The following is a 22,101-nucleotide window of genomic DNA, read 5'->3' as shown; positions in this document are numbered from 1 at the left end:
TGTGCCGTTAACCCTTGTGCAACCTTTTGGACACTTTTGTCCTTTTCAGTGTTTTTTTTTTTTGTTTGTTTGTTTTTAAATCATTTTACCTGTGTTATTTTCAGGTGCATACATTTTTGCACAGGTGTGTATTGTTACTGTTACTGGAATTTGACTATTTCACCCCCATTTCCACTAATATATATATATATATATATATTTATTTATTTATTTTTTGGTTCCTCTCAGGACCTTAAGGAAAAAAATGTCCCCACTGAAACCCATTAAAACGGCTATTTGTTATCACAGTACCATGGAAATAAAATTTGTTAATAGACTGTCATTCTGTTGGCAAGGCCTCAAAATTACATTTTTTTACCATTTTTTACCAGATGGTGCCATTTTTTCAGATTTGGCCAATAAAGCAAATACTTGCTTTATTCATGTTTTCTGCTTCTGCATATTATAGTGCCAAATGGATAAATAATGCAGCTATAATTGTGTGGGTGTGTTGGTATAAATGTCGGAGTGTGGTTTGTATGTGTGTCATATAAAAAAACAATTGTGTGTGCATGTGTGTGCTTGTAATATTTGAGAGAGAAAAACTCTTCTGCAAATCACAAATCCAACCACTGTGTGCACTAGTGGAGTTTTGCTGGCATCTATTTGGGAAAATCTGGTACTGTGCCCAAACAAAATCTTACTGAAAGCTAATTTTTTGAGATATCAACCTCGCATTTAGAACACAACTTGTTTAGATGTATGGCTTTGATTTTCTAGCAGGTTTAGAGTTCAACATGTTTCACAAAATATATATTTTATATAAAATATTGTTCATAAAGCATTTTCATAAACTTAAACCTCTATAACTTTTTTTATGGTTTCACAGTTTGACCTTTTTTTTACTTCAACAATAATATGCCATGGGTCTTCTTTACAATAAGACCAAACTTAACCCTGTGCTCCCAAGCTTCAAATATTTATGCCCTAGGTACACAAAATGGTTCCTCTCAGGACCTTAAGGACAAAAATGTCCCCCACTGAAACCCATTAAAACTGCAATTTTTAATCGCAGTGTTATTTAACCATAAAATGACATAGTTTTTAGGTTTGGCCAATAAAGCAAATACTTGCTTATTCCTGTTTTCTGCTTCTGCATATTATAGAGCCAATTGGATAAATATTGCAGCTATAATTGTGTGGGTGTGCTGGTATGGATGTCAGAGTGTGGTTAGAATGTGTGTCATAAAAAAAAAAAAAAATTTGTGTGCTCAAACAAAATCTTACTGAAAGCTAATTTTTTAAGATATCAACCTCAAATTTGAAACACAACTTGTTTAGATTTATTGCTTTGATTTTCTAGCAAGTTTCACTAACATGTTTCATAAAATATATTTTATATAAAATATTGTTCATTAAGTATTTTCATAAACTTAAACCTCTGTAACTTTTTCTTCTTTTTCGTTTCACTTTTTAAACTTTTTCTACTTCAACAATAATCTACTTTAAAATGAGACCAAACTTAAACCTGTGCTGCCGAGCTTCAAATTTTTATAACAATTTTTTGACTTGGAAATTTTTGTCCACTAAGGACCTATGTATAACTTTTTTATTGACACACAGGGTTAAGCTTATTGCTGTTACAGTGCGCACATTTTTATATTTAGTTATACTGAAAAAGTTTCAGTTTAATTAATTCAGTGCACCCAAACGGAAGCTGGAATCCATAATGGCTGTGCTCATCGGTTACTCAGGAAAAAGGTGGATATATAAAGTCACAGGACAAAATATAAAGTGAAAGAGATAATTCAGATTGAGTAGATTTCATTTTCAGATTTTGTCATTTTGAATGACTTTCCTCTTTTAATGTCAGCTTAGATGATTTGACTACTTTATAATCCTAGATATTATGCCTGTTGCACTTCTGAATGTCAAATAAATTGTTCTGAATTTGCTTAATTAAAGCCAGCTCACGTCTAGACTGAGCTAGAATGAAACACATGTACATGTGGCATGTTTTAATTTATTTTACAGAAAGCCTGGTATATATAACATATCACACTTTCTGACTGCTCCATAAATTGAGAGTCAGAGATGGAGCGACATGAAATTACATTTTAACGGGTGAAATTAAAAAAATAAAAAGTGGATATATAACACGTTCTAAAGGAGGCTCATTACAAATGTGTCTCCACACGCTGCCAGCCAGCGCCTCAGCATCCAGACGGTACATGGCTTTTCCATTTAGTCAATTAAAAAACAGCAGCCTGGTGGGAGAGAGTTGTTCAGGAGCAAACCTGACGAAGTTGTGGGAGGAGGTATGCCAAATCCAGTGTGAATTCCAGCTCCTCTTCTCTAATTTGTATTCAAACTTTGGGAAAGCTGGCAGAGTGAAAACAAATCCATTAGCTACATGCCTATGGGCGGCATCTAGGAGTCCTTGAACCCATATCGCCATGTGTTTGCGAATGTTTGTGTGTGTCACCGCCAGGCAACAGCTGCCCCTGTGAAAGATGCATCGGGACCGACTCCAAAAATCCGTCTGCCTCACATATTAATTTCAAGCGGCGGCCGCGGAAGGTTGGCATATGACATGTGACATTCGCCAAAGTGACGCTCTCCCTTTGAGGGACAAAACCCGGACTTTGTCGAGCTGTGATGTGAAGCGATGGGAACTTTTGGGGACGAGACTTGGCACAGATTAGGCAGGGTCTGATGTTTTGTGTTTCGCATTATGGGTCGAGTTCATGCAAGCTAGTAGACTCGAGGAAAACAAAAAAGCTAAGCTAAAGCACTCATGCATATAATACATTCCCGAAGCATAGAGCCAAAATCAAGGATTGACTTGCTCGCTATATGTTATGCATTATATATGCCTGCATATGTCTCGGAGGTTGAAAAGTAGCAGAGAGCTTTGAACACGTTGTATTTTCAATAACTTGCGTCACCACAGTAGGAGAGGGGGGAATAGGATTTCTCCAGCTCATCATCTGCTTCAATCAGCAGCTCTCTTGGGAGGTGATGTTCTTCCACCATCAGGAGAGGCCAACGTGGGGAGAGAAGCCCAGCCTGTGATGATGGCCTGCTGGGAGATGGGGGTGTACAAAGGGAGCTGCTGCGAGGTGAAAACGTCCATCCACAACAGGAGAGAGGGGAGAAGAGGGTTTATGTGGAGCAGCAGAGAGTTTACCCAAAAACAACATGAAAAAATAATACAGACAAAAATGTGACATAACTAAAAAGAATTCCTGTATGAAATTCCTGTAAAAAATTACTGATATTTTTCAAAATATATTCTTTTGTATTTCACAGAAGAAAGTAGGTCATTTCTGGACAGTGTTGTTATTGTTAACTAAAATTATTAGAAAACCTAGTAAGATAAGCTGTAGCTTGGCAACTGATGGCAAACACAAATAGGTGAATTACATGCCATCTGGCTCTGTAAATAAGATGAAAGAACTAAATATTATATTTGAATAATATTATAATCAAAAGGAGAAAATGAAACATTCAGGTGCCCACACGTGCTCGCCGGCTCAGATATACATATCCAAGGTTATCTGTCAAGGCAAATTTTCTTTTAAAGTTTTCTCAGTGTTTGAAGATGGAATTTCAGAGATTATTAAGCAGCTTTTTTGAATATCTCTCAATTTGCTGAAGGTCACAGGCTCCCAACAATGTTTGCTCTAAACACTTGAACCCTTGTTCACCTCCTAATGTTACCTTGCTGAGTTTTTTTCTCCATACACCACTGGCAAATAAATGTAAGAATACAAATTTAATTTGCAAATTAAAATGTGGGTCTGCAACATAATTTTGAAGACTCACTAAACATCTATTCAAAGAGCTTTCTGAAAATCTTCAGAAGAAAAAAACATGTTTAAAGGGATGCTTATTATTGCAGCTTGCATTGAATTTAAGTTTTAGGGCAAAACAGTCATCAACCAGGTTTGAGGCTGAACTATAACTAATAGACCAATTTGGCGTTTGCAAACAGTGATGTCATTTGTAGGCGGAGCTTATCTGGCGGTAGAAAAATTACAGTTTTCAAGTTCAAAATTCTGACTTTATTCTCTCAATTCTGAGATCATATCTCAATTCTGATAAGAAAAATCATTCTCTCTTTTCCCTTCGGCCTAGAATCATTAGTTTATATCCCACACTTCTGTTTTTTTTGTTTTTTTTTAATTCTCAGAATTGACAAACTAGCTATTGTTGAGTTAAACTGAATTATAAAGTCTGAATTAAGAGAGTGGAGAAACAAAAGCCAGAATTGTGAAATAAAATAGGTAAATGTGTAAATATGTAAGATGTTATATGTTTAAATAGTATTTCATACTGTAACTATAATACAGTACATCCCCCTATGAACTGCATATGCGAATATTGTGTAGACAAATTGTTTAAATTAACTTTATGCTTTAAAAGTACAACAATAATAGCAGGTTTGTCGGTTTAAACATCAGTGTTTAGCTTCAAGTGGCATTTTTGACGACAATATTCTATAAAAATAATTCGCATTCTGATTCTGACATCCAAAGGCACAACATTACATTTTTTCCTCTTATTCCATGGATTTTTCCCATTTCCCTCCACGTGTTACCAGTGTTTTTCTGCCACCACAATGCGCAAGCAGCTGCCGGTGATGTAACAGTGACATCGACTCCAAATTGGTCTATTGCTTCCTTTAACAGGGCTCCAGATTAAAAAAAACAAGAACTTAGAAGTCAACGGACGATAAAATCAAGCATTTAGCACAAAAATCCATGCTCTAATGGCTGAAGATTCAATTTTGACAGCATTCATTCATCTAGGCTATGCTCATTTATAAATAAACTACTGTTAATTTGTTAATTCATATTCATTCAATACAATGTTAATTTATACAACTTTTTCAAAACGTATTAGCATCTATTATCCAAACCACTTGTCCTATATATTGTTGTGGGGGAAAATGTATTAGCACAAGTCAAAATTAAAATGAACCTAGATTAATAAATGCTGAAAGTACTGTCCAATGTCAGCTCACCATACTTAATCCATGAACTAATTAAACCTTACAAAGGTTAACAAAAAATATACAACAATGGTCTATTTAGAATGAACCTTGGCTGAAAATGACTCATGATTGAGTCAGTGAGTTCAGAGACGCTTTGTTTGTCAATGAGTTCAGACAATATCAAAAATGAATCCTCAGAACCTCATTTGACTGTAAATTTGACGTCACTTGTTAGGCTATTTGCTGCATAAAACAAGCAAAACAATCAAATTGCTAAAAAGATGTGTAGGACATACGACATATATTGACATTTACTGTAAAGAGGTGACTGACTGACGGCTACTCAATAGATAAAGCTAAGAAAACCACATACCAAATCTATGTCTATTGCTAATGACAGATAGACAGATAGTCAGATTTTTACATAAATACAAAGCTAATTTTCTTTAATGGCTACAACAAAGAGTGAATCATATCTGTGGCAATTTCAGTCACAGCTGGGAAGCCCAAGTAAACCGAATTCCCATTACTGAATTCGTTAATAAAGCTTTTAAGTTTCTTTGTCTATAAAAATAAATGGTTCGTTTTAGCTTGCATGCATGCAGTGATGGCCTAAAGTTCATATTTGAGTGAAGGCTACAAAATGCGCGAAACTGTCACTTCTAATATTTTGCAAGTATTTCTCCTGCTGTGGATGGCAGCAGCTGTAATTTTCTAAAACATATATTACCCAGATGACTCACAGGGTTACAAAATAATGAAATGACCCCTTCAAAAGCCATATTCTGATCAAATTCAAGTGCACATTATTGGTCACATGCCTTGACCACGCTGGGCATCATTTGCTGAGCAACAACCAATCCTCCACAGGGGCGCATTCGCCCAGGCTCTAATAAACAGCTCACGGTTCACGCAGGGAAAATAATAGCAGATCCACGGCAGGCATTGCACACTCACTCCTAATGTAATCTGCTAAACAATAGCACAGCATGGGAGAGCAAACGCAGTGTGTCATTCTTTTGGCTCCTCTGTACTTAAAGTGAGAAGTCAAGTGAACACTTTGTATACATGGCATAAAATGACACGGGAACCACCACCAGAAAGTGTTGCGTTGCTCTGACATCTGCGAGCACTTCAAGGCCTGCTGGCCCATTTATAAACGCTTGTGTTATAAATGCTCATTAAGCTGTTGTGCTTTCAATACTTTGTCATGAAATTTTGCACTTAATTTTAATTGTTTGCTTGTATGTTGGATGGGCATTCAGGTTTAAACAAAACCAACTGAATAGAGCCCTTACTTCACTTTGATTGGTTGTAAGTGCTGTTATCTGCATAATGTCTGTTGTTTACGGTCCACTGGGCAAAATGCAGTCATGGCATAAAATGTACAGATGCGCCTCTACAGTGCTCTATAATTAATAATGTTCGCATTTACAGTTATTTTCATCCCTAATTTCACACGCAAACCTAAAAAAAGGAGTAAAAGAAGAGGGAGCAAGCCGTTCCAAGGTAATAAAAAAATATCCCCTTCAGGGTAATTAAAAACCCTCTTTGGGGTTATTTTACATCAATTGACTCTTGGCTGTACATTATCCTTTACATAAAAAATCCAGCATCCAATTCTCTATAGTCCTGTAATCGTGGGTTAATGAATCATCTTTTAATTAAAAGAGAAAGAGGGTTTGACATCACTTCATACAGCCATACTGCCAGGTGGAGAACAGCTACAGAACTCCCCAGGTTCATTATGCCCTTCATGGTCTCAGATGGTCAAAGGTAAATGAACACCACTAGCCTTCAAATGCAAAGCAGGTTTACATTGTTTTCTAAAAAGGAGTGATGAGTTTTCAACGAATGCATACACTTACAGTTTTTCTCAGTCGCTTTGGTGCATTTCTCACAACACTATTTACATTTGCACAACATTTACTTCAACCTCCACAACATTTAGTCATTTGTGCACATCATAGTAGCAGTTTCTCATTCCTTCCAACAAATTGCAAATGCTTTTGGACATGCATCAATTGCTTTCATACAACTCTCTGCTGTTTTATAACATTATCATTTGCTTATGTCATGTCAGTCAAAATTAACTAAACTTGTGAATGCTGAATAGTCATTCCATATAAAACTAATAGTCCTCATTTCATTGCTTGAGTCATTACATACAAAAATGTTGAACTAGTTGTCAAAATCTGTCAAGCAAATTTTATAAAAAATTTTAAATCTTTTTTTTCCTGAAAATGTCTTCTAAATTGAACAATTTCTGCAAATGTGCATGAATGATTTACATACCTATATGTTGTAGGTTCAGTTCCAATATGTACTGCAATATTGTTTACAATTGTGCACAGCTCTACCCAAAGGAGTTTATGTTTGTTGTAAATAAGGGTGTATTTATTCGTTTGCACAATGCTTTGAATAAATTAGAATTGCAAAGAGCATATGAAGTAAAAATGTGAAACATACATATTCAGTGTCTTGTACTCAGATACCTCACTAAATACAGTAATGTCTAGCTTTACTGTAGTTTTCAAATGGCTGTGCAAATAGTATATAGTGCTGTCTTGAGCATTTTCAGGAAGTGTCACCAAAATCTGACTTTTTTGCATAGGAAAAAATTTACAGAGTAAACTGTCATAATGAAAACATGACAAAGCCATTTGACTATCTTGTTCATAAACAATGGTGTCAGGACTTTTCATCTTGATGACACTGACACTTTCATTGACATGAATACTTGCTTTTGAGGAATGAGCTATCCATTTTGAGCAAGTGACACGCTTTTGCAGGTTATCAACTAGGTTTTGCAGTTTGTACTAATTGTTTTGAGAAATGCATTAACTGTTGTGCAAATGTAAATAGTGTTGTGAGAAATGCACCAAAGCGACTGAGAAAAACTGTAAAATGACGCGTTAAATGATGGGAAAGGTAGAAGAAATGAGCCAATTTAAACAACTAAATAACTACTGTTAGGGGTGGACGACAACCGGAAGAGATTTTAGACTATCGTCGCTATCGCAGTTACACGCTCACATGACGTTGCTGTGCTATGTGGTCATGAAAACGTATCGTTTGCATGCATTTTTAAGCATTGCGATTTAAAAACAAGTGATTTTAAGCCGATTTAAGCGCAATCAGCAGTAAAAGAGAACTTACTTCACTATACCGTGCCTCTCTGACAGCACACGCACATGAAGACAGACTTATTTTTGCTGCTTTATAGGCCTAAATACAGTTAAATACACACACTTGTATGTGTCAAAATACCCGTCTTTGCAAGTATCCTTGTAAAGACAGTAATTAAAGGTCTTAAGTGAAAGCAAACAGCAATATTTCGAGAATAAAGTTAAAATTATGACAATAAAGTCAAAATATTATGCAAATAAAGTGAAAGTGTTTCAAGAATGAAGTCGAAATGATTCAAGATTAAAGTCAAAATATTTTGAGAATGTAGTCAAAATTATGAAAATTAATTCATAGCAATTATGAGTAATGAGTAAATTATGAACAATTATAATGTTTTGAGAGTATATCCTCACCTTTTGAGCACTGGGAGATTGCTCATTCCAAAATCTCAGCTTTCAAAATCTGTTAGTTTTATAGCGAATACAAACAATATGTCTATTTCAATAATGCTGTGGCACATTAAAAGCAAAAAGCACAAAATTACTGCGATTACTGGGTGGCTGGTGCACTACAAATAATGAAAACGTTAAATATTATTTCCAATCATTTACTGTATTATACCATGAACAAAACAGCTTGTGAATAGTCACTTGTATACCTCAGAAAAGACAACAATATAACTTATGTTAACGAGAAGGAGTCCACATCAACCAGAAAGCAGTACTGTTGTATTTAATTAAACACATCTGAGGAATGAAAGATTGGAGGCCACAGACATTTTTGCGGAGTAGGTGGTGGTGGAAGAAAACTGTAGAATTTAATGAAACGAAAGTCTCATCGTAAACAAACTGATTTACATACATATTTCCCGCCACATTAAAGAGCCTGAAAAACACATTGCTACTTCAAGACACATTGTTTGTATTTTGCTATAAAACTGACAGATTTTTAAAGCCGACAAATTATTTTATATTAAAAGTACCAAAAGCACAAAGCTTATTGCTATTATTGGGTGGCTGGCGCACTACAAATAGGCCTAATGAATGCAATTGAAGATGTGTAATATTATTTCCAAGCATACTGTCCCCGCGAGTATAACACATGATATGATTTCTGCTAATAATCCCACATACATTTAAATAAATTCCGGTGACCTGCCAAATTCTCCCGGTACTCCCAATCAGGGCCATTTGCATGTGCAGGCTATACTCACAAAATATTATAATTTAATTGCTATGATTTAATTTGTGTAATTTTGACTTTATTCTTGTAATTTCAACTTTATTCTCAAAACATTTAGACTTTATTCTCATAATTTAGACTTCACTGTAGAAAGATTTTGACTTTATTCTCAAAATCTTGACTTTATTCCCGTAATATTATGACTTGATTCCTGTAATATTTCAAATGTATTCTCGTAATTTTGACTTTATTCTGGAAATATAAAGATTTTAATCTCATAATCTTAATTTTTTGGTAACATGGCACTAATACACTGTATATATATATATATATATACATATATGTATATATATATACATACAGTGAACAATATGCAGTGTTTTTATACATTTGATTATTTTATACAATGTATGTAGAATTTGTTATTTATTTGTTGTACTGTAGTTTTTTTGTTCTTTTTGCTTGTAATTAGTTTCTTATTCTTTAATCACTGATTGTTTACTTGTAGTTTTTTGTTTGTTTGTTTTTATTTATGCTAGTATTAGTTTTTGTGATATTGACACTGGTGACAAGAATTCTGAAATTTGTATGGTATCAAAAATGTTAATATCATAAACAACTTATTTAAAGCAAAATAACTATATGACGATGTCGTATATTTTGATTTTGGCTATATATTGCCCACCCCTAATGTCAACTGATAAATAAAAAAAACACTGGTTTTATCATTTAATATAGGATAGCTACATATTCTGTCACTTTAAGTGACCATTAAATGATGCTACAAGTAACATAAATTAATTGGAATTAATTAGAATATTTAATAATTTAGAATATTTAATTAATGAAATATCCATAATCAACTGGTACAAATAAAAAAAAAAAATAATAACATTCAGTCACTGCAAAATTCTAAAAAGCTTTCTTATTTTATTCCATATATTTCATAAAATACATTATCTTTTTGTTTCTGACAAACACCTACTCGGGGGTAATACCGTTTTTGCTGAAGTGTGCAACATCTTCATCTGCTCTCTACAAAACCATCAACTACTTGTACTGTATGCGAGTGAAAATATATTAAGTGTCTATTCTCAGGAGTGAGGACCCTCTACATGTGACCTTGGGGTCACAGCTGATGTCTATAATGCTCAGTTCTCCTCACGCTTTCTCTCAGCAACACAAAAGCCAAATGATCTATGTGAACTGGGAAAGGTGACAGGTCAAAGTGTAGCAACAGCACAAATTATTAAACCTCACCTCTTCACTATTTCACAGGCATCGAACTGACAACTCACCAAGCATGGGTTCTTTGAAGACATCAAACTTAAAGGGAAACAAGAACGGACCACAAAATCTTTAGTTTAAATGAAAGCACAGGCAAGAGTTAGTTGGTTGTTTGTTTTTCCTATGATTACGATTTTATTTGTGTGTGTGTGTGTGTGTTTTCCCTCAGACGGATTTAATAATTCATCTGTTTTTCAAAAGTATCTCTATTTCTTTTCAATAAGGCTCCTGCTAAGATGGCAAAACAACTGCAAAAAAGATCCTTCCACCATCAAAGAACTAATGGCAGGAGGTCAGAAATCATGTCTAAAATTAAGCTTTTATGAATGCTATCTTGCTTTTCAGAAGCTGTTCAAACCATTCATTTTCTGATGAAAAAGATGTACAAAACAACAGGTATTCATCCAGCTGGAATGTCCGAACGATGACCTGGCGCCTTTCAAGGAAACGGGGAACATTGAAGCACATGGATTTAGAATAATGAGTTTGCTTAGAGGCCAGATGAAGACAGAGGATTGAGCCCCACGGTAACCCTGCGTACATTAAGCCTGCTCAGAGATGAATATGATGAATACAATGTCCTCAAGAGCAATATCCTAGCCTTTGGCACGACATCTTTCCACGGTCTCAGGACAAGGCCTGAATCTCTTGGTCTGAGCCCAAACATATGAGGATCACTGTGCGAACACACACACAAACTCTCACAAGCGCTCTACAGCTATCCATCAACTCCCCCTACCTCCATCGCAGCTGCTCCCACACCAAACGCAGTCTCCAAACTCCTTCATGTTTGTGCTGCAGCAAGGTGTCATTAATTCCTCCATTTATAAAAGCTGCACGGCTATATATACACACTGCTTGATTAAAGTTGGGCGCCGTAATTGAAGTGAATACCAGTTTATGGGATGAAGGAGTAATTGCTCCCCAAGCACCCCACGGCTCATCGTTCTCTTTGCCTCCAGCTCTCTCGTTTTCTCCTTTTTGAATGTGTATATAAATATAAGGCCCTCATGTCTTGTGAAGAATGTCCTCTCAATTACCTCCTTGCACTTTGCAAAGGTTAAAACAAAGTATCCGCACACTTACGTGATGTGAACGCAAACTCAACGTATATAGAGATGTTTACAGACAGGCTGGTCTATGAATATTTTACAGTCTGCGCTAAACTGAAATGAAAAGCTATATCAGTATGTTCATGTAATTATCTTTCCAAAGACCTGTTTGCTAACAGTGTAGCCTTATCCCACTGGATCTTTATTGGTAAGCACAAGGCTTGAATTAGCAAGAGATGATCCTTGAGCCTTGATTGCCTTTGTGCCCTAGGGGGGAAATTCACTAAGAATGAGTTGCGCACACATTTAAGCGTTATTTGTTTTTATGCACTGTCTGTGCTGTTTTAATGTCTGGTTCACTAAAGGAATTATGTAAATCAGTTAACAGTGCAAACACACCCAGAAAATTGGTGCTCGACATAATTTGCACCCCACATTCTCCATCTTGCAGACCAGAGAGCTACGAAAACAGCACCACAATTTAGTACACTATGCTTTTAGTTTTAGTTTGTACAGCATTGGCTCATAAAATACAGAAAGTGTGCTGATTCTTCCTCAACATTTGATGAATTACTGCTGTCATGATCAACAAAAAATGTTAACAAGCCTATTTCTTACATAAAACTGTTTACTGCCAAGTAACAGTGAAATGCTCACTGCTGATGCTAACTTTTTCTGTAATGTACTTCTAATGAAGCCAAGCGGGCGGAAATCTTTAGAGGGTTTGAAAGCAAAAAAATGAAAAACTAAAATTCTGTCATAATTTACTCACTCTCAAGTAAAATGCAGACAAATGTACAAATAGGGCTAGACAATTAATCGAATTTGTTTTAATTTTTACTTTTTTATATTTTTAAAGAAGAAACTATATATAAAAATGTGGCATGTAGTTGCTTTAAACAATAGCATAAAGCTATTCAAAACATCATTCTATGTAAACTGTGATTAGCGTAATTAATAATCGCAATTACAATTTCAAGAGAACAATCAACAACTATAATTTTGTCATAATCGTGCAGCCCTATGTAGACATAAATAGCACTAGCTGTGATTCGAGAAAACTCGCTCCAGTGTTTACTTCCGCATACTTGCAAAAGATTACATTTTAATACATTTCTTAAGTGTTTTGTCCATATGAGAAACATCAGGGGATCCAAAACAACACTGAACCCCACTGACATTTATTATGTGAACGAAAAATACATTTTTCAAAAGATCTTCTTAAGTCACAGTGGTTTTGAAAAACATGATGGTGAACTGTCCCAAATTACAACAAATTACTGTTAAAGAGGACATCGGATGCCCATTTACTACAAGTTGGTATGATTCTTTAGGGTGTTCATGAAATGTCTGTAATATTTTTCGGTTAAAATTCCTCAATGGCCGTAAAACAACACCATTTTTATCTTGCCAAAAACAGCTCTGTTCACACGTGTTTCAGTGCACGTCTCTTTAAATGATAATAAGCTCTGCTCACCCTGCCCATCTCTTCCATGGAAGAGGAAAGGGGAATTTTTAAAAATAATAAAAAATATAAAATGTGAGACATCATACGGCTCAGAAAATCAAAACTGCTTGATAATACAGACTGTTTTTTGGGGATTAAAAAAAAAAAAAAAGATTTTTATCATTGCAGGGTGGTTGTGTCCACACACTACCTAGGTACATTTATATGCAAACTTACAGCTGATGTCAAAAGTTTACATACACCTTGCAGAATCCGCAAAATGTTAATTATTTTACCTTTTATCCAAAATATGAGGGATCATGCAAAATGCATGTTATTTTTCTTTAGTACTGACCTGAATAAGATATTTCACATTAAAATCGTTTACATATAGTCTACAAAAGAAAATACTAGTTGAATTTATAAAAATTACCCTGTTCAAAAGTTTACATATGCTTGATTCTTAATACTGTGTTGTTACCTGGATGGTTTTTCAGCATTTCTGTGTATTTGAACCCTTTTCAACAATGACAGTATGATTTTGAGATCCATCGTTTCACATTGAGGACAACTGAGGGACCCATATGCAACTATTACAGAAGGTTCAAACACTCACTGATGCTCCAGAAGGAAACACGATGCATTAAGAGCCGGGGGGGTGAAAATATTTTGAATTTGAAAATCAGGGTATATTTAACTTATTTTGTCTTCTGGGAAACATGTAAGTATCTTCTGTAGCTTTTGAAGGGCAGTACTAAATGAAAAAAATATGATCTTTAAATAAGAAAAACGTACACATCTTCATTCTGTTCATTCTTCATTCTGTTTAAACCTTCGGTAATAGTTGCATATGAGTACCTCAGTTGTCCTTAGTGGAAAAAAAACAAAAAAAAACACAGCTGTGGATCATTCAGGTAACAACACAGTATTAAGAATCAAGCGTATGTAAACTTTTAAACAGTTATTTGTATAAATTCAACTCTTTATTTTGTCTTGTGGACTATATGTAAACATCTTTTATGTCAAATATCTTATTCAGGTCAGTACTAAATAAATAACTTTTGTATAATCCCTCTTATTTTTGGTAAAATAATTAACATTTTGCAAACTCTGCAAGGTGTATGTAAACTTTTGACATCAACTGTATATGCCATGTAAAAGTGAATTTCGCATTTGCTGTCCCCTTTAAGTCCTATATTCAGTCTAATATTTCACAGTGCACAGATGATATCTTTACAATTTACTTGAACTAAGTTATCTTTAACCTGAATTATTACTGATTACACTACTGTATAATCTAGATTTGTAGCCAGTTATACCTGTATTTTATAATAAGTATTCCGGCGCACAATTTACTAACCATTTTAGTTGGCTACATTGTCTTTGTCTCAATTACACTTGGTTCATTAAATTTGCTTCATGACAATTAAAAGGTGGTAGTGGACAAAAGAAATTAATTATGCTTAATTCAGCTGAGGCTTTTCAACTTTAAGTCTTTACAGCCAGCGGGACTTCTTTTACTGAATATAGCATTTAATTGAACTAATTACTTGCTCAGCTGACTTGCTTCACAGGTTTGTCTAAGGTCATCTCTTCTGGTATTAAACGCTGCTTCAAATGCTGCAGTTTACTGTTTAGCCTCAAGAATGGAATTATATGCATCAATTTCAAATAAATAAACTGCAGGACATACACACAAGTAACAGCTGACATTGGGAGCCTGTCAGCCTGTGATGTGTTGGCAAATGCAGTTGGAGATATGTGGACCAGACTTATTATGAAATGAGCGAGAACAAACATCATCATTATAATGAGATGAGGACATCTCTGTTTGTCGATGATAAGGCAATCGATGGCCCCACAGCTGCGAATGACAGGACAAACATCAGCGGTGAGAGAACAGAGCACATTTTCAACACTGGCTAAAAGGGGAAATGCTAATTTCCCTTGTACATCAAAGAAAGGTCACGAAAACGGTTATATGAAGAGATACCATCAAAAGCAGGTATGTACGTCTGCATACATGTGTTGTGTCACTTTCCTGTGACCTTTGCCAATGACTTTCTACATATGCACAGGGGAGAATCACTGAACAATATTTTCCCGCAAAACCAATGTATTATCTGCTAACCACCACCGGCAAAACAGTTTAACCAGGCACAAAATACACTGAATTACTGCTGTGAAAATTGAAATGAAATCACTCTCATTCTTTTCAATATAAAACTGCCACATCTTCTATGCAAATGAAAATAATTTTGCCATATTCACAAATTCAGGTCTATTCGATTAGCAGTTTTTTCATGTAATGCTATTGTCTGCAAGCCAAGTCAATTCAAGTCAAGTCACCTTTATTTATTTAGCGCTTTTAACAATATAGATTGTGTCAAAGCAGCTTTACAGTATTAAATATGAAAATAGTGTCAATAATGCAAAAGGACAACAGTAAACACTCAATTTCAGTTAGAGGCAGTTCATCATTGAATTCGGTGATGTCATCATCCAGCTCAGTTCAAATAGTATCTGTACAATCGATGATATTGCTAGAAATCAGAGTGCTTTCCAATAGTCTTATTTTTGTTTTCTTTGCACACAAGAAGTATTCCTGTAGCTTCACAAAATTATGGTTGAACCACTGATATCATATGGACTATTGGATTATTGATGTCCTCGAGGGTCAGAAAGATTTCTGAATCCATTAAAAATATCTTAATTTGAGTTACGCACAATGATGAACTAAGGTCTTTTGGGTTTGCAACAACATAATGGTGAATAATTAATGACAGAACACCTCAAATTCTAGTTCAAACAGCTGCAGTACATTTTTTATCAGCCCTAACTTACGGAGAGAAAAAGTGCAGACACTTTAGTGAATTCGTCCCACAGTGTTCAGTTCCACATGCTCATTAGGCATTCAAATTCGGCTTTAATTTGACTAAAATGCTCACAAGTCAACGCTTGATCACACTGCCTCCCAAATGAACCATTTCTAAAGTTGAAGTTCATGTTAGAGTCACCACAGACTTTTCAATTAGCATGAAGGTGAGCCTCAGAGACCCCAATAATTTGAATTCTAGGCTTAAAAAGCAAATGATTGAATTTCTAGGCAAAAATTCATTAAAACAGACATTCTTATTTATGACGTCCTTTAGCAAATTAAAATACCGTCTGCACAAGGATTCCTATTAATGAACTTTTTTTCACTCATTTTTATTCTCTCACTCGTCATGTTTTTTTTTTCTCTCCTCTACCCGGTGAACTTGCCACACTAATAGGTTATGAATAATTCTGTTTCAGCTTAGATGGCAATTAGCCACAATGCTAGAGGCTATCCTTCTTCCCCTGTAGAGGTGTAGGGATTTACGAATGTCAGCTAGATGAGGCGCACACACTTTCCTTCGATTCTTAACCAATTACAAGCAAGATTCTTCAAAACATTTCGTATTGACAAAGAGCAGCCCATTAACATCAACGCTACCATCGACAAAGCTTCCGACGGGCATGTAATTCGTTCATACTGGGTTGTGTTCTCCAGCTCAAGGGGCTGGAAGTGGCGTTCTTTATTCAGGGGCATGTTTATTCACATCAGGCCCTGCAGGGCTTTTCACCGACTTCCAGTCTGTCTTATCAGAGAGCTCAGCAGCTTTCCAGGATAGAATTATCAGCCTGAGAACCAGACACTTTCTTATTTGTTCAATTTAACAATGGGCCGAAAAATGATGAGGTTCCTTATTAACGCCAAGCTGCATCTCAGACAGGTGGATGAACTGTGACATACTCAGATAGGCCGGCTGTCATTAGGCTAGTGCCTGGCTAATGACTATAGGAGAGTGCAGGGTGTACATAAGTATCTAGGGTCCTCATTTTAGCCGGATACTGAGGTTGTGTTAAAGCAACAGATAAAAGGGAACACATTTAAGCATCAATCATGATACTGAAGTAATAAATAATCCCTCTGTGGTAGAGGTCGACCGATGTATCGGTTTTGCCAATTAATTGGCACCGATAGTTGATTGGCGGAACTATCGGTTATTGTCCTTTTTGTCCTGAACAGCTAAACTGCCCGCTGTTCTTCAGAAAAATCTTTCAGGTCTCACAAATTCTTTGGCTTTCCAGCATTTTTGTGTATTTGAACCCTTTCCAACAATGACACTGAGGACAACTGAAGGACTCATATGCAACTATTACAGAAGGTTCAAACGCTCACTGATGCTTCAGAAGGAAACACAATGAATTAAGAGCTGTGGGGTGAAAACTATTTGAATTTGAAGATCAGGGTAAATTTAACTTATTTTGTCTTCTGAGAAACATGTAACTATCTGCTGTAGCCTCTGAAGGGCAGTATTAAATGAAAAAATATAATATTTAGGCAAAATAAGAAAAATGTACACATCTCCATCCAGTTCAAAAGTTTTCACCCCCCAGCTCTTAATGCATGGTTTTTCCTTCTGAAGCATCAGTGAGCATTTGAATCTTCTGTAATAGTTGCATATGAGTCGCTCAGTTGTCCTCAGTGTGAAAAGATGGATCTCAAAACCATACAGTCATTGTTGCAAAGGGTTCAAATACACAAAAATGCTGGAAAACCAAAGAATTTGTGGAACCTAAATTAATTTTTCTGAAGAAGAGCACGCAGTTTAACTGTTCAGGACAAACAAGGGACTCATGAAAAACTATCACTAAACAAAAAAACACAGCTGAGGATCACACAGCCCAGTTTACATATCTTAATTTTACATGCAATATCATAAATTATTAGCTATTTATCAACTTGTGAACCCCCGTATGGGAAACTACGCTTTAGCAGATCATTTTCAAAAAGTAATGTTTAAAAAAGTAAATTAAACTATTTTGCTGTACAGTTATGATTAGATAATGTTTTAATAAGTTTTGCTTTTGCCTTATTTATAAAAGTTAGGAAAGCTCTTATAAAGTGTAACCAAAAACGTAAATAAATAAGAGATGGGAACATGCGTACAATGATTAAAAGCAAATCAGCTCTCTTTGTAATCTTTGCATTTTCATCGCCTCAGAGTTTCCCAAATGATGCTTTGCAGCACAGCATGAATATAAGCAGCAAGTGAGGAAGTTCAAAGTGAAGTGTTATGAATTACACACAAACACGCACACAAACGCTACTCTACTTCCCATTCAAAGGTCCTTATCACATGGAGACAGTCAGCCTTAATGATCAGCCCATTCTGGCCCAACTTGCCAAGCTCTAACAGAGAAAATACGGCAGGCTTCCAAATAACAAACACAGGATAAAGCACTTCAAAACCTCAGGCGACAAGTTAAAAGACAACGAAAGAGATTGCAGGTCAGCTTTTGGGAGCAGCGCCGCCACTTTCCTGTCAACTACATAATGCCAAAAGTCGATCTGAGCACATTAAGGTCCACTTAATCTTGAATATAGTACAGTTACATCCTCTCGTTTGACGATGGTTTCAAATTAGCGCTTGCCGTTTCACAAGCCTGATGGAGAGAAAATACAGAATGGAACATTTTCGGCAGTGCATTTATACTCACACATGACCGTAAGCAAGACGTTCCCTGACGCCAGGACGACCTTCTCCCGTGTCGCTCGGTCATAGATTCCTACATGGCATTCATAAGGTCCGTTGTCTGAGATCCGGACCTCTGGGAGCCTGTGAAAAAGATCAAAAGTTTAACTGTAAGACATTTTCAGTCATTCAAAGACTGAATATGATTATGGAAGCTTGCGTCAAGCTCCCATGACAGATATACGAGTCCTGAAACTAAATTCATTTTTAACATTTTTAAATAAATCCATGCAATGTTTATCCACGTAAAACTCATTGTCGTTGTGGTTTCTGGCAACTGTTTAGTCACATTCTCAATGGCATTCAGGACTTTAAATATTGTTCCGATTTCTCCTTCAGCGTACACGACTGTCTTTATGATCTTCAAGGTGAAAATCTTTTTTTGAAAATCCATCTGCTTAGAAAACCAATAGCTCATCTCTATACAACTCCAAAGGAAATGATAACATACACAAAAGAAGTGTTTTATTATAATACAGACTTCTCCAAAAAGTCAAAGGCTTCATTCGGTATTCTGAGCATGGGCTACAATGCAAATCAAAGTGAGATTTTCAGCTGCAGGCACAGAAGATCAAAATCGAGGACAATTGTCCTTTCTGGACTGCAGTGAAGCTGAAGCATCTGGGTGTGCTGTCATAGCAATGTGCCAGGCCAAGGAAAAAGAGAGACCACTGCCTAAGAAAACAGTTGTCTGTCTGCTGGCTCAACATATTCCCATAATGCCTCACTCCATCCATCCATTTCTGTTGTCCCTGGAGCCCCAGAGAGAGGGGAGCAGACTGCTGACGACGGCTGATAGGGATACTCAGATGCTCGACCCTGTGGTCCATTTTTGTAGCTTTTTCCTATTTCATTCTGTTCCTCTCTTTTTCTTTGCATCTTCTCTCTCAGGACACCCAATAAAACAAATAGGAGGCTGTATTACTAACTGTACTGGCTCAGGAAAAATGGCTATTGCTGCAAACCATAAAAATAGATTAGAAAATGTGGGCCAAGTTTCATCTTGGAAACTATAATGATGCCCAATTTTGAGCTCTATGTTACAAAAACTAATTTTCCAAGCTTTTTATCTTGTTTTTCAAGAAAAAATATTTTTAAAAATAATGAAAATAATGTATCTTTTTTTATTTACAGATATTTTCTACCATTTAAAAGTTTGGGGCTCACCAAGGATGCATTTGATCAAACATACAGTAATATTGTGAAATATTATTACAATTTAAAATAACTTTTCATATTTTAATATATTTTAAATTACAATATATTATTGTGATGTCAAAGTTGCATTTTCAGCATCATTACTCCTGTGTTAACTTAAGTGTCACATGATTCTTCAGAAATCATTCTAAAATGCTGAAAAAAAAAAAAAAAAAAAAAAGTATTTTTTTGATAAAATAAATGCATCCTTTCATGCATTAAAAGCATTTTAAAAAATCTCAAAATTGTAAATGGTAGTGTATTTGAAGAGTTTATTTGCAAAAACAGATAACTTAATTTTTATTTGTTTTCCATCCATACTGGAGATACTCGGATGGTAAATAACAGCACGGATTGCACAGTTAATGTACCACTTTGTTCTGGTAATTTATGCTGTATAAACCGCGAAGAAAAAAGGCGTTTAAGCTGATAAATCATATAGAGAACGACTTAGTAAGCAAGAATGGGCGCTATATTTTCACAAACTAAAGTAAATAGGTGGTAAAGATACGTACGAGCAGTATTAATTACGACATTAGCCTAACAGTTCACCTACCTGACCGGAAATGATACAAAACAAACACAAACGTTGTCAAGATTCTTGCCCTGGAAATCCTGGCTCAGTTTGGCCGACCACAAACTCTTCTCCTTTATTTGTTATAACTTTAGGCAGTCCAAAATGTTCACTCCAAATGTTTTTTATCGGTCCGAAACATTAGTACAGCCCAAAACATGACAATAATTGACCATTTTCACCAGCAATAATCAGCAAAATATGCGTTCAGTTGCATTGTTTACATTAAGTGCGGTCAATATGACCGTTTGATGACGCGTTGTGAAAACATTCTACAGGGAGCAGCTTTTCCATTACCACTGTAATGTGCTGCGATAGCAAGGTTCCATGAAAAAGTTTCAGCTTTTATTTTCCTTTTAACATTAGGCCCTTTAGAAAATATCACAGGTTCATCAAGTTCGTTGACATTACCCATCCACAATCACTGTTTGAAGTAGAGTTGTGACGTTCGCGAACGAACCGATTCTTTTGAACGGCTCATAAACATGAACGGTGGGAGCCGAGTCGCGGCTGGGCGGGAGCCGTTCTTTCTGTCGTTCATTTTTTTCTATGCGTGTTTCACACAGATGCACACAAATTAGCTCCTCCGCGAGACAGAACAGTTATAAGGGAGGGGCGCGCCCAGCGCAGGGGTGCTACTGTCTAACAGCATGATGATAGTTGTGCAAGCATCCTTCACTCGAGTACTCCAGTCAGTGGAAAAAAACCCTTCGTGCCTCTGTCATTGGGTAGGAGCGGAGCCATGACTTGTGCACGCTGCCGTCACATGCTTACTCCAGTTAAAAAACAAACAAACAAACAAACAAAAAACATTGCATACATTGCATTACATTGCATTTTGTGTTCATTTAAAACTTGAAGGGGCTGATCTCCTATTTGCAAAGTTAACAGTAGTAATAGTAGTAATAGTGGACTGTATGTAGACATTTCCATTTTATTTATTCTAATTTTATCTACAGTATATATTTAAAACTTTAAATATTTTTTGTTTTCTATCAAAATGTTCTTGTATGTTAACAATGTTCTTGTGTGGAAGTGTTTGTAGTAAAAGCTGTTTTGCACAGAAATTCATTGCAGCCGGCTTTGTTTTTGATGTTTATTTGTGAGTAGGTATTGTATGAATAATATAAGTCAATGTAGCTTTTCACATACACACACTTTGTACTAAAGGTAAATCCAAAATAGTGATGTCACTGTCTAAGCAGAGGAATGTTGTGCAACCCTATGGAATATAGTCCACACATGACAAATGAGGTAATAATCAATATTTCAGAATAATTCAAACTCAGATATTGGTGTGTGATATCTGAGTTTTAATTATTTGACTACAAATCTCACCTCATCATTCCTCCAGTGATTATTTCCAGGATAAACTGAGATGCCCCCAAGCTGGCTTCTTAAAACTGACTAAATATTTAAAAAGAGCCAAAAGAGCCGTTCTTTTGAACGGCTCTTTGAAAGGAACGGATCGCCAAGATCCGGATCCCCTCAAAGAGCCATAAATCCCATCACTAGTTTGAAGAAACTCCTCATAGCTAGCACGTCTTTTTGACTGGCAGCCTTGTCACCTGACCTGAATACAGCGCGCTGATTCGCTAAAATGAACTTATCGGTAGGGCTGTTCGATTCCGAAAATTTTCGAGTCCGATTCCTGGTTCTGGAATCGATGAGATTCGATTCTAAGAATCGAT

The 22,101-nt window shown here is 35.9% G+C and overlaps 1 protein-coding gene across 2 annotated transcripts in view; it reads right to left on the bottom strand.

Annotated features, from left to right (window-relative positions):
• igsf21a (immunoglobin superfamily, member 21a) overlaps positions 1 to 22,101 on the bottom strand; it is a 290,573-nt gene that overhangs the window by 81,270 nt on the left and 187,202 nt on the right. For both annotated transcript variants that reach the window (XM_051122271.1, XM_051122272.1), the window contains exon 4: positions 18,605 to 18,723. In XM_051122271.1, coding sequence (XP_050978228.1) covers positions 18,605 to 18,723 — 119 coding nt within the window. The remainder of the gene's footprint in view (positions 1 to 18,604; positions 18,724 to 22,101) is intronic.

The sequence above is a fragment of the Labeo rohita genome, chromosome 11 (genome assembly GCF_022985175.1).
Source record: "Labeo rohita strain BAU-BD-2019 chromosome 11, IGBB_LRoh.1.0, whole genome shotgun sequence".
Lineage (NCBI taxonomy): Eukaryota > Metazoa > Chordata > Actinopteri > Cypriniformes > Cyprinidae > Labeo > Labeo rohita.
This window is presented reverse-complemented; position numbering and strand designations above follow the sequence as displayed.